Below are 27,214 nucleotides of genomic sequence, written 5' to 3'. Positions count from 1 at the left end.
TATGGTTGGATGCATGTATGTGGAACTTGCTATGTATGGTTGATGGAACTATGCATGTATGATGAAATTATATGTGTTGGATATCTCATATGTTTGCTGTGAACTTGCCATGTGAAAAATATATATGTATCATCTATTTGCTATGAAAATGGTTGGGTATAAGAAAAAACAGAAAAGAGGCAATGCAGGCTCTTTGCCGTCCGCCGCGGATGGCAAAGAAGCCACGTGGCAACCACCTGTGCTTCCTGGCAGCTGACCCATTTGGTCAGTTTGCCTACAGTGGCAGACGACAAAGGCTTGATGCTCTTTGCCGTTAGCGGCGGACGGCAAAGGCTGCCGTTAGACGCCTAACGGACTAACAGCGAATTTATTGTCGTCGGCTTTCTTTGCCGTCCGCCGCTGATGGCAAAGGCCCATTTGTCGTCCGCTTCAGAAAGCAGACGACAAATAAGCTTTTTACCGTAGCCTACTTTGCCGGAGCCTTTTGCCGTCCACGGCAGACGGCAAAGGCCTTTGCCGTCCGCCATCCTTGCCTTTGCCGTCTGCATAGCTGATTCCTGTAGTGCATGCCCAAAATTCCTCCTGTTGGACCGTGTGCTGATGGGAATCCTTGAAATAGCCTCGACATCCATGGGCAAGAAATGCCTGCTAAGCTCAGCCCTGTCCCACCAACCTGCTGTTGCGTTGATCAATTCAGATACTAACGGGGGTGGCGCATCTAAAATGGCCACCACCGGAGATAAACGTTGTGATCTTGGTATCAAGCTATCCTGCCATACATGAGTCGACTGCCCATTACCTATTCTCCGAATAAGACCAAATTTGAGTATGTCTCTGCCTTCAATTCAAAGCACGCCACACCTTGGAGGGTGATGAACCAAGTGTTGCCTGTTGTATATCGGTGTCTGGATCGTAGACGGACTTGATAAGTCTCGCACTGAGGGTTTTTAATCCGATGATTAGCTCACAGTGGTTTCAGAGATGCTGCTGCTGCTCTGGCCCGCCGCGGCTTCGGAGATGCTCTGCAGGGACAGCCGCCAGTGCTGGCCCTTGCCGCTCCCGGCCGGCTGCGCGCCACCGGAGCCCCGGTGCTGGTCCTTCTCCCCCCGCTGCTTCGCATCATGAGGAGGCAGGAGAGCGTATAGGAATCAACATAGCGCTTATGGCATTTGCAGGTAGGAAGAGACCATCGTCATCAGGAGAATGGGGAGGCACTGACCTTGTCAGAGGCGCCCTGCTCCGGCCCGTCGCCGCGCCGGAGCTGGTCGTGCTGCTGCTTGATGGCCTCGCACTGCCGCATCTTGTCGTTCTTCCTCGCCCGCAGCGCCTTGGTCACCTCTGCGCACCACGACACCAATAGGCATCGATTTTTGTTTGGAAAGAAGGATGACCCCCGGCCTCTACATCTGGGAGATGCATGCGGCCATTTTATTGATTATTCTCGAGAATCTTACAAAGTAGAACAACAATTGACATGTCTCCAATGTATCTACTTTTTCTCACGCTTTTCCTCTTGTTTTGGACTCTAATTTGTATGATTTGAATGAAACTAACCCCGGACTGAAGCTGTTTTCAATAGAACTACCATGGTGTTGTTTTTGTGCAGAAATAAAAGTTCTCGGAATGGAACGAAACTTTGCGAGGATTTTTTATAGTATAAATAAGGATTTTTGGAGCCAAAAACCACCAAAGAGGGGCCCCTGGTTGGGCACAACCCACCATCGCCAATTCCATGATGCTCCCCACCGGGAGTGAGTAATTCCTTCGTAGGCTCGCTGGTCAGTGAGGAGTTGGATGAGATTCATCATGTAATCGAGTTAGTTTTATTAGGGCCCGATCCCTAGTGTCCACTATGTTCTTAGACTGGTGTTGCTATGACTTTGCCATGCTTAATGCTTGTCACTTTAGGCCCGGGTGCCATGAACTCAGATCTGAACTGTTTATGAATTTCATCATTATATCCATGTTTTAGATCCGATCTTGCAAATTATAGTCACCTACTACGTATTATGATCCGGCAACCCCGGAGTGACAACAACCGGGCCCACTCTCGGTGATGACCGTAGTTTGAGGAGTTCATGTATTCACTATGTGATAATGCTTTGTTCTGTTCTCTATTAAAAGGAGGCCTTAATATCCCTTAGTTTCCAATATGGACCCCGCTGCCACGAGAGGGTAGGACAAAAGATGTCATGCAAGTTCTTTTAATAAAGCATGTATGACTATTTACGGAATACATGCCTACATTATATCGATGAACTGGAGCTAGTGCCGTATCGCCCTAGGTTATAACTGTCTCATGATGAATATCATCCAACAAGTCACCGATCCAATGCCTACGAATTTATCCTTATTGATCTTGATGTGTTACTATTGTTATCATCACTGCTACACTTGCTACAAATTACTGTTATCACTGTTACTGTTACCGTTGCTGCTGTCACTACTATCAAAACTATCAAACTGCTTTGCTACTGATCACTTTGCTACAGATAATTAATCTCCAGGTGTGGTTGAATTGACAACTCAGCTGCTAATACCTTCACATATTCTTTGGCTCCCCTTGTGTCGAATCTATAAATTTGGGTTAAATACTTTACCCTCGAAAACTGCTGCAATCCCCTATACTTGTGGGTTATCAAGACCTTTTTCTGGCACCGTTGCCGGGGAGCATAGCTATATTTGTTGAGTCACTTGGGATTATTATCATATTATCACTATGAAGAATCTGAAGGATCCTAAACCGAAGATATTTCCCTCAAGTACGAGGGGAGGTAAGAAACTGCCATCCAGTCCTGCTTTAGATTCACCTTCTGTTATGAGTAAACTTGCAACACCACCACATGCTATGAATCCTGATATGTCGCAAGTTATTGATGATGCTACTTCAACTATGAATGATGCTTATGATTATGCTACCTTCCCTTGATAATGATGTTGTGCCACTAGGTGAATTTCTTGATAAACAAATTGCTAGAGTTATACAACATGATGTTGTTGAATCTAATGATGAGCTTGAAACTGAATCTCCTGAAACACCTGCTAGAACTAGTCTTCCTAGGTATGAATTGCCTAAGGTACAGGAAGGTTATGTTATGAGTGAAGAAACAACTAGAGATATTCTTGCTTGCAATGATAGAGATGATCTAGAGAAATTACTATGCAAGTATAAACAAAAATCTTTAAATGCTAGAATGAAATGTGATCGTAAGTTTGCTACTTCACCTATCTGTATTTATGATAAGGGTTATGAATTCTTTGTCGACCCAGAGTTAATTACTTTGGTTGAATCTGATCCTTTCTATGGTTATGAAACTGAAACCGTTGTGGCACATCTTACTAAGTTGAATGATATAGCCACCCTTTTTACTCATGATGAGAAAACTCGCTATTACTTTATTCTCAAATTATTTCCGTTCTCATTAAAGGGTGATGCTAAAGCTTGGTACTATACTCTTGCTCCTGGTTGTGTGCGTAGTCCCCAGGATATGATTTATTACTTCTCTGGAAAATATTTTCCTGCTCATATGAAACAAGCTGCCTTACAGGAAATATTTAACTTTGTGCAAACTAAAGAAGAGAGTCTCCCACAAGCTTGGGGGAGGCTTTGCCAGTTACTTAATGCTTTGCCTGATCATCCTCTTAAGAAAAATGAAATAGTTGATATCTTCTATAATGGACTAACCGATGCTTCTAGGGACTTCCTAGATAGTTGTGCTGGTTGTGTTTTCAGGGAACAAACTATTGCTCAAGCTGAAGAATTATTGAATAACATATTGAAAAATTATGATGATTGGACTCTTCCTGAACCACCGGATAAACCCACTCCGAAGAAGAGGGGTATATTATATCTCAGTCCTGAAGATATGCAAGAGACAAAAAAGAAATCTATGAAGGAAAAAGGTATTAAAGCCGAGGACATTAAAAATTTACCTCCTATTGAAGAAATACATGGGCTTAATACACCACCACTGCCTAAGGTGGTAGAGGTAAATTCTCTTATGAAGTTCAATGAAAATGATAATCCTCACAATATGCATCCTAGCAAATGCCTTTATGAGTTCGAAAACTACATTAGAAAACAAGATCACTTCAATGCAAATGTTATGAAACAACTGAAATATAATTCTGATATGATTGCTCGCTTGAGTGACTTGTTATTTAGAATATCAAATGATGTTAGAGGTGTTGGAAAACATGCTTCTATGGTTCAAACTCAACTAGAACAAGTTGCTAAATCACAAAGAGAATTTCTTGATGAAATGAATCATAATTTGCATGACTTTGCTGTTAGAGTTACAACTAGAGGAGGTAAAATGACTCAGGAACCACTTTATCCTGAGGGACACCCAAAAAGAATAGAACAAGATTCACAAAGAGCTAACACTAGTGCACCTAGTCCTTCTAAAAAGAAAAAGAAAAAGAAAAATGATAGGACTTTGCATACTTCACTACAAAAAAAGACACTTCTGTGATGATACGGGTTTGTCACAGTAGGTCACGTTTTCTGTCATGCATGTACATCCATGACAATTTTATGACAAAATCAAGATAGTCATACTTGTGCTGTCGTAGAAGTGTTCCATGACATTACCAAAATTATCATCACGGAAGTGTCCACTTCCATGACGATAAATGACGCGTCATGAAAGTGCTTTCATCAAGGGTGACTGACACATGGCATCTACTGTAACGGGTCGCCGTTAAGCTATCGGGTCCAGTTTCGGATCCGATAACCCGTTAACAGCCCGGGCCAATGGGGATTTTCCACGTGTAAAATTCTCATTGGCCGGAGGAAACACATGTTGGCTCACCGTTGGGACAGATGTCATCCACTCATTGGACAGGAGGCGCCTATGATAGGTCGACACGTGGCACGACCCAACAGTGGCCCATTCCGGTGAAAAAGGCCGGCCTAGTAAAAATTAGCAGGCCGGCCCATATAAGGCCTACTTGTGCCAGGTCCATTTAAGCCCAGGGCCCATGCGAGATGTGCCAATTCGGCCCGTCAACGACCCGTTAAATATTTGACACCATTGCAGCCCATCTCAGTTCGAGCCCGTTAACAGCCCGCTATATATTTGGGCTCAATATCGGCCCGATGTGATTTCGGCCTATTAACGGCCCATTCAAGGGATGGGCCAATTTTCGGGATGTACATCTTTCGGCCTTTTAGCGTCCCATTTAAGTGTTGGGCCAATTTTCGGCCCGGTGTGTCTATCAACCTGTTGATGGCCCATAAATGAGTTGGGCCATTCGTAGTCGGACCTAAGTTTTGGCGTTTTAGCGACCCATTTAAGTGTTGGGCCAATTCCCGGTCCGGTGTGTCTTTCAGCCGGTTGACGGCCCATAAATGAGTTGGGCCATTTGTAGTTGGACCTGAGTTTTGGCCTTTTAACGGCCCATGCTCTTCATGGTCCAATACCAGCCCGGTTTCTCTTTCGGCCTGCTAAAGGCCCACAACACAGTTGGGCCATTTACTGTACGACCTGACTTTCGGCCTCTTAGTGGCCCATACTCTTCATGGTCCAGTACGAGCCCGTTGTCTCTTTTGGCCTGCTAAAGGCCCAGAGTATAGTTGGGCCATATGTAGCCCGACCTTAGTAACGGCCTGTTAACGGCCCGTGAAATCAAATGGGCCAACCTATCGCCCACTTCGATGTCGGCCTGTTAACGACCCGGGAGGTAAGAGGGCCGACCATTAACTTTCGGCCTGGTAACGACCCATTAACTTAATGGGACCACTAAAGTTCGTACATGTATTTAGGCCCAATTAGATAATTTGAGCCCATTACGACGAGCAATTATGCATAGGACCAAAATCGATCAAGCAAAGGTACGGCATACAGGGAAAAACGTTGCACATCCAGCATATATTGCAGGAAATTACATCCACTGGGCAATCAAAGATTGATGCCAGTGCAAATAAATGAACAGAACCTAACGATCTACAACATCACAATCTGCAACCTCAGCGCGGATGATGCCCATAAGCATGTGGGCAAGTTCTTGCTGCTTTGCTTCACTGTCTCTGAAAACATTGATCAGTTGTTGTTGCGCACGAATGTGCACCTCTGATTCCTCCACCATTTCCATCATTGCTTCAGCCATTAATTGGTTCACAAACATACATTTTTTCGTTGCATTCGAGACAGAGGAAACTGAACAGATTCAGATGGCGATTTTGGCAGGCTTGTATTATTGATAGTGGAGAGTTGATACGTCTCCATCGTATCTATCATTTTTTTATTGTTACATGCTATATTATATTCTATTTTGGACATTAATGAGCTTTATTATACACTTTTATATTATTTTTGGGACTAACCTATTAACCGGAGGCCCAGCCCAGAATTGTTGTTTCTTTGCCTATTTCAGAGTTTCACAGAAAAAGAATATCAAACGGAGTCCAAACGGAATGAAACCTTCGGGAACGTGATTTTCGGAACGAACGTGATCCACAGGACTTGGACCCTACGTCAAGACATCAACCAGGAGGGCATGAGGTAGGGGGCGCGCCTACCCCCTAGGCGCGCCCTCCACCCTCGTGGGCCCCACATTGCTCCACAGACGTACTTCTTCCTCCTATATATACCTACGTACCACCAAACTACCTGATACGGACCAAAAACCTAATTCCACCGCCCCAACCTTCTGTACCCGTGAGATCCCATCTTGGGGCCTTTTCTGGAGCTCCGCCGGAGGGGGCATCGATCACGGAGGGCCTCTACATCAACACCATAACCTCTCCGATGATGTGTGAGTAGTTTACCTCAGACCTTCGGGTCCATAGTTATTATCTAGATGGCTTCCTCTCTCTTTTTGGATCTCAATACAATGTTCTCCCCCTCTCTTGTGGAGATCTATTCGATGTAATCTTCTTTTGCGGTGTGTTTGTTGAGACCGATGAATTGTGGGTTTATGATCAAGTTTATCTTTGAACAATATTTGAATCTTCTCTGAATTCTTTTATGTATGATTGGTTATCTTTGCAAGTCTCTTCGAATTATCAGTTTGGTTTGGCCTACTAGATTGATCTTTCTTGCAATGGGAGAAGTGCTTAGCTTTTGGTTCAAACTTGCGGTGTCCTTTCCCAGTGACAGTAGGGGCAACAAGGCACGTATTGTATTGTTGCCATCGAGGATAACAAGATGGGGTTTATATCATATTGCATGAGTTTATCCCTCTACATCATGTCATCTTGCTTAAAGCGTTACTCTGTTCTTATGAACTTAATACTCTAGATGCATGCTGGATAGCGGTCGATGTGTGGAGTAATAGTAGTAGATGCAGGCAGGAGTCGGTCTACTTGTCTCGGACGTGATGCCTATATACATGATCATACCTAGATATTCTCATAACTATGCTCAATTCTGTGAATTGCTCAACAGTAATTTGTTCACCCACCGTAATACTTATGCTCTTGAGAGAAGCCACTAGTGAAACCTATGCCCCCCGGGTCTATTTTCCATCATATTAATTTCCCGACAACAAGCTATTTCTGGCGCCGTTTTTATTTTGCTTTCTTTACTTTGCATCTTTATCATAAAAATACCAAAAATATTATCTTATGATATCTATCAGATCTCACTCTCGTAAGTGACCGTGAAGGGATTGACAACCGCTTTATTGCGTTGGTTGCGAGGATTTATTTGTTTGTGTAGGTGCGAGGGACTCGTGCGTGGCCTCCTACTGGATTGATACCTTGGTTCTCAAAAACTGATGGAAATACTTACGCTACTTTGCTGCATCACCCTTTCCTCTTCAAGGGAAAACCAACGCAGTGCTCAAGAGGTAGCAAGTAGGATTTCTGGCGCCGTTGCCGGGGAGTCTACGCAAAAGTCAACATACCAAGTACCCATCACAAACCCTTATCTCCCTCATTACATTATTTGCCATTTGCCTCTCGTTTTCCTCTCCCCCACTTCACCCTTGTCGTTTTATTCGCCCTCTCTTTTCCGTTCGCCTCCCTCTTTCTTTTTGCTCCTCGCACTTTCTGCCGTTATGTCTGAAATTGGGGAAACTATTGTCGATATGGACAATAGTAATGACATGGAAAATTCTGATGCTCCTGCTGAAGAACCCCCTACCTTACATACAAAAAAATTCCGAATTGGTAGTGGTTATATTATTGGAAAAGGGGTTATTCAAGATTTCTTTACTTGTGCCGGTGCTTTACCTTCTATGGGTAGTTCTATTCTTCATAGAACCAGTAGTCTTGCGGACACTATTGCCATGCTTGTAGTTGAACTTGAAAGGCAATTTATGCACATGCACCCTTGCATACAAAGGATTTTCCTAGAATTTTCTAATATTGAGCATTCTTCTGTTAAGCGTGCCGCTACTATCTTTTTGGCTCATGAGTTCAGATTTATAATAAAAGAGGCCAAAGAAATCTTTGCGCACTATAGGGTGGACGCTGGCCGTCCTCCCACAGATACTATTTTATTTGATCAAGAGGAAATAATGCGTTTTCAGTCTCTAGACTATGTTGCTTTTAATGAAAACCTTAGAAAAAAGGTTCCTACCAATGTTCTAGTTGATAGAATTTCTGAACTTAATAATGATTTTGCTATTCGAAATAATGAGCTAGGATATTCTCTCGAGTATAGGCTCACAAAGTTCTGTCAGAATAATGCTAATAATGATGAATTGGTTGTGCAATACGAAGGGCCGAAGGAGGAACCTATACCTCCTAAAGCTGATCTTGGGGACTTTTGTCCCATTAAATTTAGCACTTTTGATTACTTTTGCTTGCCTCAAAGAAAACTTGCTGCTGAAAGTAGAGAATATGAAATGAGTTTTCATGATCTATCCTATTATTATGGCAATACCTAGATCTATCCTTGCTTTTATGCCTAGCTAGGGGCGTTAAACGATAGCGCTTGTTGGGAGGCAACCCAATTTTATTTTTAGTTTTTTTTTGCTTTTTGCTTCTGTTTAGGAATAAATCTTTTATCTAGCCTCTGGTTAGATGTGTTTTTATGTTTTAATTAGTGTTTGTGCCAAGTTTAACCTATAGGATCTTCTTGGATGATAGTTATTTGATCTTGCTGAAAATTGCAGAAACTTTCTGTTCACGAAAATAATTGTTAAAAATCACCAGAACGTGATAAAATATTGATTCCACTTGCTGCTGATCAATGAAAAAATTGTCTAGGTCTTCCTATTTTGGCTGAATTTTTGAAGTTCCAGAAGTTTGCGTTAGTTACAGATTACTACAGACTGTTCTGTTTTTGACAGATTCTGTTTTTCGTGTGTTGTTTTCTTATTTTGATGAATCTATGGCTAATAAAATAATTTATAAACCATAGAGAATTTGGAATAAAGTAGGTTTAACACGAATATAAATAAAGAATGAGTTCATTACAGTGCCTTGAAGTGGTGTTTTGTTTTCTTTCGCTAACGGAGCTCACGAGATTTTCTGTTAAGTTTTGTGTTGTGAAGTTTTCAAGTTTTGGGTGAAAGATTTGATGGATTATGGAACAAGGAGTGGCAAGAGCCTAAGCTTGGGGATGCCCATGGCACCCCAAGATAATCTAAGGACACCAAAAAGCCAAAGCTTGGGGATGCCCCGGAAGGCATCCCCTCTTTCGTCTACTTCCATCGGTAACTTACTTGGAGCTATATTTTTATTCACCACATGATATGTGTTTTGCTTGGAGCGTCTTGTATTATTTGAGTCTTTGCTTTTTAGTTTACCACAATCATATTTGCTTTACACACCTTTTGAGAGAGACACACTTGATTCGGAATTTATTAAAATACTATATGTGCTTCACTTATATCTTTTGAGTTATATAGTTTTTGCTCTAGTGCTTCACTTATATCTTTTAGAGCACGGTGGTGATTTTGTTTTATAGAAACTATTGTTCTCTGATGCCTCACTTAGATTATTTTGAGAGTCCTACAAAACAGCATGGTAGTTTTCTTTGACAATGATAGGCATTCAAGATTAGTAAAAAAAAATCTTATGAGTGTGTTGAATACTATGAGAAGTTAGATGCTTGATAATTGTTTTGAGATATGAAGATGGTGATATTAGAGTCATGCTACTTGAGTGGTTTTGAATTTGAGAAATACTTGTGTTAAAGTTTGTGATTCCCATAGCATGCACGTATGGTGAACCGTTATGTGATGAAGTCGGAGCATGATTTATTTATTGATTGTCTTCCTTATGAGTGGCGGTCGGGGACGAGCGATGGTCTTTTCCTACCAATCTATCCCCCTAGGAGCATGCGCGTAATACTTTGCTTTGATAACTTGTAGATTTTTGCAATAAGTATATGAGTTCTTTATGACTAATGTTCAGTCCATGGATTATACGCACTTTTTCTCTTTCCACCATTGCTAGCCTCTCTAATACCGCGCACGTTTCGCCGGTATCATACACCCACCATATACCTTCCTCAAAACAGCCACCATACCTACCTATCATGGCATTTCCATAGCCATTCTGAGATATATTGCCATGCAACCTACCACCGTTCCATTTATTATGACACGCTCCATCATTGTCATATTGCTTCGCATGATCATGTAGCTGACAGCGTATTTGTGGCAAAGCCACCATTCATAATTCTTTCATACATGTCACTCTTGATTCATTGCATATCCCGGTACACCGCCGGAGGCATTCACATAGAGTCATATTTTGTTCTAAGTATTGAGTTGTAATTGTTGAGTTGTAAGTAAATAAAAGTGTGATGATCATCATTTTTAGAGCATTGTCCCAAGTGAGGAAAGGATGATGGAGACTATGATTCCCCCACAAGTCAGGATGAGACTCCGGACGAAATAAAATAAAATAAAAAAAAGAGGCCATAAAAAAAGAGAAGGCCCAAATAAAAGAAATGAGAGAAAAATAGAGAAGGGACAATGTTACTATCCTTTTACCACACTTGTGCTTCAAAGTAGCACCATGATCTTCATGATAGAGAGTCTCCTATGATATCACTTTCATATACTAGTGGGAAATTTTCATTATAGAACTTGGCCTGTATATTCCAATGATGGGCTTCCTCAAAATGCCCTAGGTCTTCATGAGCAAGCGAGTTGGATGCACACCCACTTAGTTTCTTTTGTTGAGCTTTCATATACTTATAGCTCTAGTGCATCCGTTGCATGGCAATCCCTACTCACTCACATTGATATCTATTAATGGGCATCTCCATAGCCTGTTGATACGCCTAGTTGATGTGAGACTATCTTCTCCCTTTTTTGCCTTCTCCACAACCACCATTCTATTCCACATATAGTGCTATATCCATGGCTCACGCTCATGTATTGCGTGAAGATTGAAAAAAGTTTGAAAACACTAAAAGTATGAAACAATTGCTTGGCTTGTCATCGGGGTTGTGCATGATTTAAATACTTTGTGTGGTGAAGATAGAGCATAGCCAGACTATATGATTTTGTAGGGATAACTTTCTTTGGCCATGTTATTTTGAGAAGACATAATTGCTTAGTTAGTATGCTTGAAGTATTATTATTTTTATGTCAATACTAACTTTTGTCTTGAATCTTCCGGATCTGAATATTCATACCGCAATTAAGATAATTACATCGAAATTATGCCAAGTAGCATTCCAGATCAAAAATTCTGTTTTTATCATTTACCTACTCGAGGACGAGCATGAATTAAGCTTGGGGATGCTTGATACGTCTCCAACGTATCTATAATTTTTGATTGTTCCATGCTATATTATATTCTGTTTTGGACATCAATGGGCTTTATTATACACTTTTATATTATTTTTGGGACTAACCTATTAACCGGAGGCCCAGCCCAGAATTGTTGTTTCTTTGCCTATTTCAGAGTTTCGCAGAAAAAGAATATCAAACGGAGTCCAAACGGAATGAAACTTTCGGGAATGTGATTTTCGAACGAACGTGATCCAGAGGACTTGGACCCTACGTCAAGACATCAACTAGGAGGGCACGAGGTAGGGGGGCGTGCCCTCCACCCTCGTGGGCCCCATGTTGCTCCACCGACGTACTTCTTTCTCCTATATATACCTACGTACCCCCAAACTACCTGATACGGAACCGAAAACCTAATTCCACCGCCGCAACCTTCTGTACCCGTGAGATCCCATCTTGGGGCCTTTTCCGGAGCTCCGTCGGAGGGGGCATCGATCACGGAGGGCTTCTACATCAACACCATAGCATCTCCGATGATGTGTGAGTAGTTTACCTCGGACCTACGGGTCCATAGTTATTAGCTAGATGGCTTCTTCTCTCTTTTTGGATCTCAATACAATGTTCTCCCCCTCTCTTGTGGAGATCTATTCGATGTAATCTTCTTTTGCGGTGTGTTTGTTGAGACCGATGAATTGTGGGTTTATGATCAAGTTTATCTTTGAACAATATTTGAATCTTCTCTGAATTCTTTTATGTATGATTGGTTATCTTTGCAAGTCTCTTCGAATTATCAGTTTGGTTTGGCCTACTAGATTGATCTTTCTTGCAATGGGAGAAGTGCTTAGCTTTGGGTTCAATCTTGCGGTGTCCTTTCCCAGTGTCAGCAGGGGCAGCAAGGCACGTATTGTATTGTTGCCATCGAGGATAACAAGATGGGGTTTATATCATATTGCATGAGTTTATCCCTTTACATCATGTCATCTTGCTTAAAGTGTTACTCTGTTCTTATGAACTTAATACTCTAAATGCATGCTGGATAGCGGTCGATGTGTGGAGTAATAGTAGTAGATGCAGGCAGGAGTCAGTCTACTTGTCTCGGACGTGATGCCTATATACATGATCATACCTAGATATTCTCATAACTATGCTCAATTCTGTCAATTGCTCAACAGTAATTTGTTCACCCACCGTAATACTTATGATCTTGAGAGAAGCCACTAGTGAAACCTATGGCCCCCGGGTCTATTTTCCATCATATTAATTTCCCGACAACAAGCTATTTCTGGCGCCGTTTTTATTTTGCTTTCTTTACTTTGCATCTTTATCATAAAAATACCAAAAATATTATCTTATCATATCTATCAGATCTCACTCTCATAAGTGACCGTGAAGGGATTGACAACCCCTTTATTGTGTTGGTTGCGAGGATTTATTTGTTTGTGTAGGTGCGAGGGACTCGTGCGTGGCCTCCTACTGGATTGATACCTTGGTTCTCAAAAACTGAGGGAAATACTTACGCTACTTTGCTGTATCACCCTTTCCTCTTCAAAGGAAAACCAACGCAGTGCTCAAGAGGTAGCAAGAGTGTCTCTACCACTACATCATTATATAAATTAGGAGGGGAACCAAACAGATTAATCATGAGTTATTGCCATATTACCTGGCCTAGATTTATTGGAAAGAAACAATGGGGTTGCCTTGCTATTTTCAGAGTTTGTCTTCTTATCTACAGCAGCCTGCACCAAATTAACACACTAGCATTGCTATCATTGGCCAGGTCAGATAATAGGAAAGCAACATTGACACAACGAACGTTTGGGCAAGTAGCATACACCAAATTAACACATATGGCACAGCTATCATCAGCCAGGTAAGGTAATACGAAAGCAACATTGACAAAATGAATGAATTGGCAACCAGAGCAGCACTACAATTCATTAATGTGCATGATATGAGATAGTACACTCATGCAGCTCAGTATGCAAAACTATCAGCTAGTTTTCCTTACAAAAATCAACATTGACGCCTTTAACATTTTGCTACAACTAATTTTAGATCAGATAAAGGTTGGATTCACGTAGATTAACAAAATACATGCTAATGTAAAAATATAGTGATATACAACAAGTACTTACATCAGCATTGGAGCACAGAGAATTCCCGCAAGATATTTTCCTCGAATACGATCCCAATGGAGGAAGTCTTCTATCGGTTAACCTTATTTTCTAAAAGAGAGATGAGTAAGAAACATGTAGAAAATATGATCAGAATGCTATAAAATTTCATGATGCGAGGATACACACATGCTTCTTAGAATGGAGTTGACATATTTTTCTAGACTGGAGCGGACTAGTTCTTTGGCCACTGGAATCTGCTTATTATCAGTGGGAGTTGGGTTTCTCTGTGTTGGAGCAGTATCTATGACAACTGGAGTTGGTTTATTATCTCCTGGCCTTTGGATCTTTTGCAAAGACCTGGTTTGTAACCCTTCAGGTTCTAACATAGACGTCTTCCCCTTGCATGCCTTATATAGAAGAATGGTGCTTCAATTATAAAACATGCTACAACAGAGATGGAATATGTACTAAAGAATAGAAAGGCATGACATATTGACATGTATTCCCTCCATACGGAAATAAATGGATGGGTCTAGGCGTATTTCAGTTCTAGATACATCCAGTTTTATCCATTTCTGCGACATGTAATCCGGACGGAGGGAGTATGATGTAAAAGCTAGGGATACGACATGACAACATTGTAAAAAACACTACCTGAATGTAAAACTGTATGCTAGCAGAATACATACATAAAAACACTAAGGCAACATATGCATGTATGATTGGGAAACTAAGATGGCATTGCAAGAGACCACTAGAAAAGCACTTCAATGTAAAAAAACATGGTATGGTAGACAGATGAAGTACATACTGATGAATAACAATGCATAAGATATTGAGAAGCATGATGTCCAAACTAAGTAGATGGCATTGAGAAAGGGTAGAATGACAATACTTGAATTTGAAAACATGTTATCATGAATGGAATAGGTACTGAAAACAGGAAGGCATGCCATATTTACATGCATGATCAGCAGGCTAAGCACAAGGCATTGCAACAGAGTAGATGCACTCGAGGACATTATATGCATGCAGTACCCATATCAAGGGCCAAGTTAGAGCAAGGACCTTATGGGGTGAATATGATTCATCATCTTTCCGCAAGTCTTGTGAAGAACTGCCTTTACATGTTCCATCATATTGGGTATCATTGACGTCAAGTTTGTTGGCCGTTACATTGCTCCGTGAGGTTCTTGTGGATAATCAGTGTGTGCAATTATACCTGACATGCGTGGAAGACAACTAGTAGTTAGATTTATGTAATGAGTGCCTATAGGAGACGACATAAATAGTAGGGGGGTTAACTAGCTGCAACAGGTCTCAAAAACTAAAGGGAGAACACATATGAAAGATACAGAATATGTATCGTTTGTACTCGAGATTAACTAGATGGCACACAAAAGTATTAAGGAACAACATAGGTTATACTAGAAGTGGTATAATACTATAATCACCAGCCTGTGGGATAGCACTGGCTGATGGATGATAACTATGGAACAATGTTACCTAAAGAACAAGTCTCTTAGTTGAATTATGGAACAATGTTAACTCCTGAACAAGACCCGTAAGAGACCAGCATGAATATACAGTGAAATGTGATAATCTATTTTCCATGCTTAGATGAATAACAAAGCCATAAATGTTGCACACAAGTAATATGAGGGTACAACCTATCTGGCCGCCATCCATAGGATTGAGCATCATGTGCTGACTTGTCGATGGCCCTGCAGTTGTTGTGGTTGTCCCATCTAAAACTCTATCTCACTCGCACTCGATAGACCCATGTAAAACTCTATCTCTCTCCCTCGTTCTCTCTCCATCTCACACGCTCACACACACAATATCATGCCTAGCCAAGTATGATGGTCTCTCACTCAAATGTAGGCACATGCAGCCCCCCCTATATGTGTATGACTAGCTAATCTTAGTCTCCATCACAAACATGTGCATGGTCTATCTCGATTTCTCTCGGGGCATCTTTCTATCGCGCACGCACCTCCCTCGATCTCCCACCCATATAGTCCCCTCACGATCTCGAGAGGATCTCTCTATCACAAACACACCCTCTCTCCCTCCCCATGCGTCCATGTTCACCATGTGTCCCTCTCGACCATTGTTCCTTGTTGGCCAAACCTCTATTGGACATGTGCTATAGGGGTGTCTCTCTCCGTTGCAAACAATCACGCACTAGCTATCTTCGTGTATCTCCTCACCTCGCTTTTCTATCTCGGAGATGCATGCGTGATATGTTTGCATAAGAAACGAAAAAACACACCCTCTCTCTAATTTATCATTTGTTGTCCCTTTCTCGTTCACACACATACTCTTTTTGCACACTCACTCATTCTCCTTCACACGCACTTGATCTCTCTCGACTTAGGCACTCTCTTCGGTCCATAGCATATAGATTTAATGAAAAGTCAAACATCACAAAGTTGGACCATGTACGTGGAGAAAAACATTTACATCTAGAACGGCAAACATATACCATTAGATTCATCATGAGATGTAGTTTCGTATGGTGTATCTTTGGTATTGTAGATATAAATAACATTTGCGTAAACCTGATCAAAGTTCCCAAAGTTTGACTTCTAAAAAATTTACATGCACTGCATTATCGAGCGGAGGAATATCTCTTTCCCCCTCTCAGCTATCTGATGCACCACTCAGCCTTATCGGGGCTCCTCTATCTCTCTCAAACTTTATATCTCCCAGGTTCACACATACACATGTCTCGCTCGCGCTACATATAGACCCATCCAACACTCTCCGCCCTTGTTCTCTCTCTATGTGACACGCACCCCCTAAGTACCATAATCCCTCACTCCATCATAGGCGCACGCACTCCCCCCTAAGTATGATTATCTCTCACTAGCCATGTGGAACACACACATTGTCTCCTTCCATCCATACGTCTATCTAGATATCTCTCGGGGTACCTTCTATCGCGCACACACCTTGTCACTCGATCTCCCACCCATGTAGTCCCATCACGATCTCCAGGGGATCTCTCTATGACAAACATACACTCTCTCCTCCCCATGTCTGCATTTTCTCCGTACGTCTCTCGCGACCTCTCTCCCTTGTTTGTCAGACCCCTCTTGGCCACGTGCTAGGGGTCTTTCTCTCTCGGTTGCACACAACCACACACTATCTCCTCACCTTGCTTCCGTTGTCGAAGATGCATGTGTGATATGTTTGCATAAGATACACACACCTTTTCTCTACTTTTATCGTGTGTTGTCCATGTCTCTTTCACACACGCACACACACTTTTTTCACTCACTCTTTTATTTCACTCTCTCTCTCTCTCTCTCTCTAGTTAGGGACTCTCTCACGTCCATAAGCATATGGATGTTTTGAAAAGTCAAACCTCATAAAAGTTTGACCAGGTATATGTGGAGAAAAACATTTACATATGGAACGATCATTAGATTCATCACAACATGTACTTACTTCATACTACCATTTATCTTTGGTATTGTAGATATAAGTAATTTCTTTATAAACTTGGTCAAAGTATCAAAAGTTTGACTTTAAAAAAATGTTGGCACTACATTATCGAACGGAGGGATGAGCTCTTTCTCTCTCTGCTATCTCTCATGGGCCTCCTCTCTCACTTGAACTCTCTATACCGACGGATTATACGCTCATTGTGTTAGCGTATAGCTCCATATATTGTTTAGTTGACTGGTCAACCGGTCCACATGCTGCCTTGTCAGCTCGTATTCTCTATCTTCGTGTGCTGGCCCATGTGGCAGAGGGTGAAAATAAGTAAACTAGAGGCCCATCTGACACGCGGTGAAATAAACAAAGTTGAAACCACTCGGGGTAGCACCCCGCACGCTAGTAAACTGAGGGCGCATTGAGCACACACTTCTTCCGCGTGAAGGACGCACTCGCGCACAATTCACCACTGCGCGGCGGCATGCACAGAAGGACGCACTCGCGCACACCCAGCAGGCCAGCACACCACACACACCAGCACATGTGTACACCAGCGTCACCGCCGGTTGAGATGGATGGCGAGGCAGCCAACAAGCGGAGCCGGCTCGAGCCAAAACCGCATCCGGCGAGCATGGACTTCATCAGCAGCCTCCCCGACGACATGCTGCTCGTCATCATCGGCCTCCTCCCCACCAAATCTGCCGTGCGGACCGCCCTGCTCTCCCGGCGGTGGCGCCTGATACGTCTCCAACATACCTATAATTTAGGAAGTATTCATGCTATTATATTATCCAGCTTGGATGTTTAATGGGCTTTACTATGCACTTTTATATTATTTTTGGGACTAATTTATTAACCCAGAGGCCAGTGCCAGTTTTTGTTTTTCTCCTTGTTTCAGTGTTTCGCAGAAAAGGAATATCAAACGGAGTCCAGATGGAATAAAACCTTCGGGAGAGTTATTTTTGGAACGGAAGCAATCCAGAAGACTTGGAGTGTACGTAAGGGAAGCAACGAGGAAGGCACGAGGCAGGGGGCGCGCCCTCCACCCTCGTGGGCCCCTCATGGATCCACTGACCGACTTCTTTCGCCTATATATATCCATATACCCTAAAACCATCGGGGAATAGAATAGATCAGGAGTTCCGCCGCCGCAAGCCTATGTAGCCACCAAAAACCAATCGGGACCCTGTTCCGGCACCCTGCCGGAGGGGGGGAATCCATAATCGTTCAGGTACAACACTCATATTCTTCTACGTCTTCTTGAAATTCACATTTTTAAATTTCTTCTTGATGTATTTACGACCGTCTTCCAGAAAATGATTCCCACAAGCTTCACCCAGTCTATGCGCACAGTGAAGATCTTGGCAATAAAATCTATCGGCCCCAATCTAGATCAAGTTTTTGGATTCCTTACATGCTTTCCGTGCACGGAGAAGCTACTCATCGAGGTGAAACTTCTTTCCTATTTGTAAACGGTAATCACAATGTAGCTCAATTTTTTCGTAATTATCTCAAATTACGATGACAACTGCAGTTTTGAAAACTGCATCTACGCACTGCGCCGAAAGAAATGTTTCTAGTATTTTTTCTCACGTGAGCACCTGCATCGTTTTTTTGTTGTACTACTATAGTAGCCTAGGCTAGTCATAGTGGAAAGTAACTTAGACTAGTAACTCTATGGTTACCCTAAGAGCAAGTACTACCTCTGTCCTGGTTTACTCTTCCTATTTTGTAGTATCAAAATTTGACCATAAATTTAACAGACAAAATGTTAATGCATGTCACTAAAAATTATATCGTTGGATTCGTATTTGAACATAATTTCAAATGGTATAATTTTTGGTGACATGCATTGGCATTTTCTTAGGTAAATCTATTTTTTTAAGGAGGATGACCCCCAGCCTCTGCATCTAGGAGATGCATGCGGCCATTTTATTGATTATTCTCGAGGACCTTACAAAGTATAACAACAATATGCCTGAATCCGCCATCTTAGGTAAATCTATGGTCAAAATTTTACACTAAATACGAGGTAGTACAAAAGTGGACTATAATGGCCCTCCACTATGTAGGCCAAAACACGTGACAAATTCACTTGTGATGCATTTGGCATCGATGCCCCTCCATTGCTCACCTGGTGCTCCAATCTGGATCACCTCCTTTGCTCCGTTGCCAAATTAACTCACGCAATGAAAAAACACTTGCGTGGGAGAGAGAGGACTGAGGCAATAAAAAACACTTGTTTGGGAGAGTGAGAGGCTGGTGTAGTTGGTTTGATTGATATGTTTATACATGTGGGTATGTGTGCACACCGGTGCCAACTCTCTCACATCGCGAGAGCGGTGCCAAAATCTTTTGATTTGACATCGATGCGTATTATGTGGCATACTTTTGAGAAATATGGCATCGGCCACATAGTGGAAGGCAACAAATGCCCAAGCTCTTCATGTGCTCCTAGGTAAATGAGAGGAAAGAGAAAGAGAGAGTGAGAGAGAGTGAAAAAATATCACTAGCCAGCCAACCCTATCGTATGAGCGAATGATATTGGTACCTCTTGATGACACAGCAATCTTATACAGCCAGCTGCTCTAATATGTTCTCTTCTTTTGCAGATAAAAAAAGACCCGAAAGTGAAAAATGTGCTGCACTATAGCAATCTCATCGAATGCCTTGATCTCCATCTTACAGAAATTGATTTGATCGACTACCGAGGAAGCACATCTGAGATTAAATTGGCCAGGTTCTTTGTTCTGGAGGCAAGTGTGCTCAAGGTAATGAGGTTTGGCGTTCTCTGGCGCAACAATGAATGGCGTGCTGGTCGCCGCAAGCGTCTAAGCCTAAATGACAAAGTCTCTAGAGAAGCTGAATTTGTTTTTGAAACATCAAGTGGCCAGAGACTCAAAAATTTATTTGCCCATTAGTGACTTGTCAGGGCGGTGGATTTTAGTTTGTACGATAATGCTGCATCCACCTAAAGTAACGAAAGTTCTTACGTAAACTTCCTAGATTCCCACTTTGTAGGTGCGGCATTACTCCTAACATTTGTAATATCAGTTTGAAACTTGTAATACTGCCGTGTCCTATTCCCGCGTTTTCAAAATCCTGCGAATCAAAGAGGTCCTGAGTTGGTGATGATGTTGTGCCTGCCATCTTTCACCAATAGCCGTCGGATCTAGATCTGACGCATACAAACCAAACTTCTCCAGTTTACAAAAAGATGCCCGCACTTGTTCCCTATTTACAAACAACTCCTTGTATCTCACAATCAGCCTTATCTCCTCCCACCACATCTAGAAGGCCATGGGAAAATTTGGCGCAATGGCCGCTGCCGGCACCGTCCACCCCCAATCTTGGTATTCCATGCAATGCACGGGCATCTACGCACGGGAAATTATGTCGAACACGGCTAGTTGTAAGGAGGCTAGCTCTACAGCCATGATGATAGTGACTGCAGACGGTGAGGCTGACTTATGTTATGCCGAACACGGCGCCTATACTCAGGTGTCATCTCCGGCGCAGGGTCTTGTCACTTCACTGCGACGAGCAGCACGTAATAATTTGACAAACGGGTAGTACAGTGCTACTACGTTGGTAGTACTACTACTAGTACTAGCACCATCGTCTGGATTTAGTAGTACTACCATGTCCATCTGGATTTAGTATTTGACTAGCAATATCTAGTAATGCATGTCACAAAAAATGCACTACTCCCTCTGTAAATAAATACATAGTGTATTGTTTTATTCCTTCCGGTAGATGGCTCAAATCTGATGTCTCATCAATCAGACTACTATTGTACTCACCGAGCGCTCAACTTTGGCCCTGTTTGGATACTCTAACTCAGAGAGAGGTTAGAGTTAGATTCTAACCCTGAACCCACCCTGAACTAACTCTAACCAAAGAGGTGTTTGGATGGCAGGGTTAGATTGACAATAAATGCTCTGCTGGATTTGGCGGAGCGAGCCCTGGCCGAGGCAGACAGGGACGTGCCCGGCAAAGAGCCGCGCTGGCCTCTCGCGCAGCCCGCCGACCGAATCCGCGTCTCTACGCAAGGAGTTGCGCTGGCCAAGGCCGACGGGGACGGGCCGCGCAAGGAGCCGCGACTGCTTACCGGCGTGCGGACAGGCCGCGGGAGACGAGGGGGTATGCTGCAGGGAGAGTGAGAGGAAAAGGTGTTTTTCTAGTGGTTCCAAGGCGAACTAACCCAAATGAGCACCTCTTGGGTGGGTTAGATTTTTTGGGTTGGTTAGATGCATCTAACCCAAACTAACCCTCCTGTTTGGATATTTTTGGGTTAGTTGAGTCCAAACTAACCCAAACTAACTCTAACTCATGGAACCAAACAAGGCCTTTGTAAGCTACCAACAAAAAATTGCAATCAAAGACTACTATTGTACTCCCTCCGTACTGGTGCATTAGTCACGTTACGAAAACCAAATAGTGATCCCAAAACTTTTAGGCGCTGTGCATTAACTACCCACCTCGTTCCCTGTTTCTTGCCACGAAAAAAGAAATCACCCAATACAAATACGAGACGTGGGGTGCATATGCATCCAATGACTTGAGACTACTCCCTCCATCTAGGTGTATGACTAGGCACAATGAAGAGTAACATACACTAGTAACATATACATATCCCTAAACTATGTTACTACCTTTCATAGTGGGTAGTAACATAAGTATGGTAACATGCAAAGCCTCATTTATTAGGTTATAAACTCATATTGCATTGGGACATGTGATGTTACAGTAATAACTAGCTAAGTTACTCAAACTACCTCTCGCCTCATTAACTCATTGCCACATAAGCAAATTCGTTGAGTTGGAATCGATGTTACTGCTGAAGTTACTCCCACTGTGGCTAGTCTAAGTCATCTTAGAGCAAGTGAAAAAGAGGAGTGGGCTCTCATGCAAGAGCCTAGCTATATGCGGATTCCTAGGCCGATATACAATAAATATTGAGAAAGAGAGAGAGAAGATGAGAAAAAGTAGTACTCTTATAGCCAGCCTTATAGCTAACCTTATTGTATGAGTGGCTACAAGTGATGACTCTACTATGACATGGCAACATCATATAGCCAGCAGCTGGCTATACTATTAAGTATTAACCATGCTCTTAGGTTGTGCACCATGACCAAGACGAAGGGGAAAGCAAGAGAACTTAATGTATTTTTGCTAATTAATAGGATTACATGCAATGAACTAACCACTGCATGTCATGTTTGGTAGTCTCAAGTCATTGAAAGCATGCACGACCCACATCTCTCATTGGTTGATATGTCACGAAATAAGAAACGAGGAGGGAGTTAATGTACCGTGCCTAAGTGTTTTGGGACGGAGGGGGACGCAGCTTCATTGACTTACTGCACCTGCGTTTGGGTGAATGACACGTGGGCCCAACAGGTGGCTGGCCCACCTGTCATACAACCAAAGGCAGGTGCAGTAGAGGGCCGAGGAGTAGATGGCCAACACACACGTGAATGCAGCGCAGTCTGCACTTCTCATATAAAGGATCCCTGCCAGTCCAATCTATGAAATCCTACGCACCTACGCACCCTAACCAAGGGCAAGAGTGATCACTCCAATCGCAAGATCAGTTGACTAGAAGCTACACCCATGGAGGCGATGAGCGCGAGCATCAGCCAGCTGTGCCAAATGCTCCATGTCGCTGGCCTGCGGCCTGGCACCGAGGAACGTCTCCAGGTCGTGCTTGAGGCCGCCAGGGCGAGAGGCCGCTTGGACGACAGCTTCGTCTCCTTGTTCTACAAGGTCCTCGTCGGCTTCCTCGACAAGTTCACAGGTGTCAAGAAGCTCGCGGACGACCTTGACGTACGCCTCCAGCCCATGCGCCCAGGCTCTGCGATGCCCGCCACCCTCAACGGCCTCTATGTTGACAACCTCTTCGACGCACTGGTGGCCCTGCGACTGCCCGCCGTCGCGCCGGAGAATGTCCACCTCGAGGTCGCGCTCACCGCGCAGCGCCTGGCGCAGCAAGACACCATCAACATAATCACCCATGTCTACGCGCAAATCGTCCACAAGGACTACTACGTGCCAGAGGAGGACGATAGGTCACTGGCCTTCTTGATCCGCAGGGCAACCTTGCACGGCATTGTTCAGAAGCACGTTCAGCTTGCCGCCAACGCCGCTGCTCCTCACACATTGGTTGGTGACCCGGTGCACTAGGGCGTGAGGATGTCGTTGATGGATCCGTATGTATCTTTATCTTTCCGTCAAATCCATGTAGTAGTATATGGTACTACTAGTAATTATCTTACCTTTCACATCAACTTCGTAATTTTCGTGTGTACTCCATGCATGAACCGCGCCAGAACCAAACTTCTCATTACTCTAGGGAAAATCGTTATTTCTATCTATCGGTCGCGCCATGGAGCAGAACCAAATTTTACAAGTTACAAGTTCAAAAGGAAAAGCCTGCCGTGTTCACGTCGCACCCCCACATGGTTGGTCCGGCACGCCGGGAATGCGTGCTGTGTTGCATTTTCACTTACAAGTGGGACCGCAGTTGAGCAAACCGACTATCGGCAAACCCCCACCCCGCCCATTGCACGATGGCTGAGAAAGCAGGAGGGAGAAGAGATGGCTGTAGCACGGACTCCTGGAAAATTGGTGTCGCATGGGACTCGTGTGGGTGGTGTGTGCCATACTACTAGACGTGAATGCTAGTTATGGCCCATGCCACCCCACCATATCGAGCCTATATCGAGGTGCTGGTTACGTAGAACAAATTTCCTGGAGTCTGATACGTCTCCAACGTATCTATAATTTTTGATTGTTCCATGCTATATTATATTCTGTTTTGGACATTAATGGGCTTTATTATACACTTCTATATTATTTTTGGGACTAACCTATTAACCGGAGGCCCAGCCCAGAATTGCTGTTTTTTTGCCTATTTCGGAGTTTCACACAAAAAGAATATCAAACGGAGTCCAAACGGAATGAAACCTTCGGGAATGTGATTTTCGGAATGAACGTGATCCAGAGGACTTGGACCCTACGTCAAGACATCAACCAGGAGGGCACGAGGTAGGGGGCGCACCTACCCCCCCCCCCCCCCAGGCGCGCCCTCCACCCTCGTGGGCCCCATGTTGCTCCACCGACATACTCCTTCCTGCTATATATACCTACGTACCCCCAAACTACCGGATACAGAGCCAAAAACCTAATTCCACGGCCGCAACCTTCTGTACCCGTGAGATCCCATCTTGGGGCCTTTTCCGGAGCTCCGCCGGAGGGGGCATCGATCACGGAGGGCTTCTACATCAACACCATAGCCTCTCCGATGATGTGTGAGTAGTTTACCTCAGACCTTCGGGTCCATAGTTATTAGCTAGATGGCTTCTTCTCTCTTTTTGGATCTCAATACAATGTTCTCCCCCTCTCTCGTGGAGATCTATTCGATGTAATCTTCTTTTGCGGTGTGTTTGTTGAGACCGATGAATTGTGGGTTTATGATCAAGTTTATCTATGAACAATATTTGAATCTTCTCTGAATTCTTTTATGTATGATTGGTTATCTTTGCAAGTCTCTTCGAATTATCAGTTTGGTTTGGCCTACTAGATTGATCTTTCTTGCAATGGGAGAAGTGCTTAGGTTTGGGTTCAATCTTGCGGTGTCCTTTCCCAGTGACAGTAGGGGCAGCAAGGCACGTATTGTATTGTTGCCATCGAGGATAACAAGATGGGGTTTATATCATATTGCATGAGTTTATCCCTCTACATCATGTCATCTTGCTTAAAGCATTACTCTGTTCTTATGAACTTAATACTCTAGATGCATGCTGGATAGCGGTCGATGTGTGGAGTAATAGTAGTAGATGCAGGCAGGAGTTGGTCTACTTGTCTCGGACGTGATGCCTATATACATGATCATACCTAGATATTCTCATAACTATGCTCAATTCTGTCAATTGCTCAATAGTAATTTGTTCACCCACCGTAATACTTATGCTCTTGAGAGAAGCCACTAGTGAAACCTATTGCCCTCTGGTCTATTTTCCATCATATTAATCTCCCGACAACAAGCTATTTCTGGCGCCGTTTTTATTTTACTTTCTTTACTTTGCATCTTTATCATAAAAATAGCAAAAATATTATCTTATCATATCTATTAGATCTCACTCTCGTAAGTGACCGTGAAGAGATTGACAACCCCTTTATTGCGTTGGTTGCGAGGATTTATTTGTTTGTGTAGGTGCGAGGGACTCGATCGTGGCCTCCTACTGGATTGATACCTTGGTTCTCAAAAACAGAGGGAAATACTTACGCTACTTTGCTGCATCACCATTTCCTCTTCAAGGGAAAACCAACGCAGTTCTGAAGAGGTAGCAAGAAGGATTTCTGGCGCCGTTGCCGGGGAGTCTACGCAAAAGTCAACATACCAAGTACCCATCACAAACCCTTATCTCCCGCATTACATTATTTTCCATTTGCCTCTCGTTTTCCTCTCCCCCACTTACCCTTGCCGTTTTATTCGCCCTCTCTCCTTTCTGTTCGCCTCTTTTATGCTTTGCTTCTTATTTGCTCGTGTGTTGGATTGCTTGCTTGTCACGATGGCTCAAGATAATACCAAATTGTGTGACTTTACCAATACCAACAACAATGATTTCCTTAGCACTCCAATTGCTCCTCTTACCGATACTGAATCTTGTGAAATCAATACTGCTTTATTGAATCTTGTCATGAAAGATCAATTCGCCGGCCTTCCTAGTGAAGATGTCGGTACCCATCTAAATAGCTTCGTTGATTTGTGTGATATGCAAAAGAAGAAAGATGTGGACAATGATATTGTTAAATTGAAGCTATTTCCTTTTTCGCTTAGAGATCGTGCTAAAGATTGGTTTTCATCTTTGCCTAAAAATAGTATTGATTCTTGGAATAAGTGCAAAGATGCTTTTATCTCTAAATACTTTCCTCCCGCTAAAATCATATCTCTTAGAAATGATATTATGAATTTTAAGCAACTTGATCATGAACATGTTGCACAAGCTTGGGAGAGGATGAAATTAATGATACGTAATTGCCCTACGCATGGTTTGAATTTGTGGATGATTATACAAAAAATTTATGCCGGATTGAATTTTGCTTGTAGAAATCTTTTAGATTCGGCCGCGGGAGGCACTTTTATGGAAATCACTTTAGGAGAAGCTACGAAACTCCTAGATAATATTATTTTTAATTATTCTCAATGGCACACTGAAAGATCTACTAATCAAAAAGTGCATGCGATAGAAGAAATTAATGTTTTGAGTGGAAAGATGGATGAACTTATGAAATTATTTGCTACTAAGAGTGTTTCTTCTGATCCTAATGATATGCCTTTGTCTACTTTGATTGAGAATAATAATGAATCTATGGATGTGAATTTTGTTGGTAGGAATAATTTTGGTAACAACGCGTATAGAGGAAACTTTAATCCTAGGCCTTATCCTAATAATTCCTCTAATAATTATGGTAATTCCTGCAACAATTCTTATGGAAACTTTAATAAGATGCCTTCTGAATTTGAGACTAGTGTTAAGGAATTTATGAATTCGCAAAAGAATTTCAATGCTTTGCTTAAAGAAAAATTGCTTAAAGTTGATGAATTGGCTAGGAACGTTGATAGAATTTCTCTTGATGTTGATTCTTTAAAACTTAGATATATTCCTCCTAAGCATGATATCAATGAGTCTCTCAAAGCCATGAGAATTTCCATTGATGAGTGCAAAGAAAGAACCGCTAGGATGCGTGCTAAGAAAGATTACTTTGTGAAAGCGTGTTCTTCAAATTTCTATGAAAATAAAGATGAAGATCTAAAAGTTATTGATGTGTCCCCTATTAAATCTTTGTTTTGCAATATGAATCTTGATAATGATGGGAATGAATATGATCCACCTTTACCTATAAGGCGTTCCAGAAATTCGGAGTTTTTAGATCTTGATGCTAAAATTGATAAAAGTGGGATTGAAGAGATCAAAACATTAGATATTAATGAACCCACT

At 42.7% G+C, this 27,214-nt stretch overlaps 1 protein-coding gene across 1 annotated transcript in view; it reads right to left on the bottom strand.

The window, feature by feature from the left end:
• Window positions 1-959: 959 nt before the first annotated feature.
• Window positions 960-27,214, bottom strand: part of LOC109755374 (uncharacterized) — a 76,839-nt gene continuing 50,584 nt past the window's right edge. Inside the window, exons 3-5 of the mRNA XM_040388424.1 lie at window positions 7,994-8,006; window positions 1,214-1,338; window positions 960-1,109 (exon numbers count right to left, since the gene is read on the bottom strand). Of these exons, the coding sequence (XP_040244358.1) occupies window positions 960-1,109; window positions 1,214-1,338; window positions 7,994-8,006 (288 nt within the window). The remainder of the gene's footprint in view (window positions 1,110-1,213; window positions 1,339-7,993; window positions 8,007-27,214) is intronic.

The sequence above is a fragment of the Aegilops tauschii genome, chromosome 5, assembly GCF_002575655.3.
Source record: "Aegilops tauschii subsp. strangulata cultivar AL8/78 chromosome 5, Aet v6.0, whole genome shotgun sequence".
NCBI lineage: Eukaryota > Viridiplantae > Streptophyta > Magnoliopsida > Poales > Poaceae > Aegilops > Aegilops tauschii.
The sequence above is the reverse complement of the archived record's forward strand: the minus strand, read 5'-3'. Positions and strand labels throughout refer to the sequence as shown.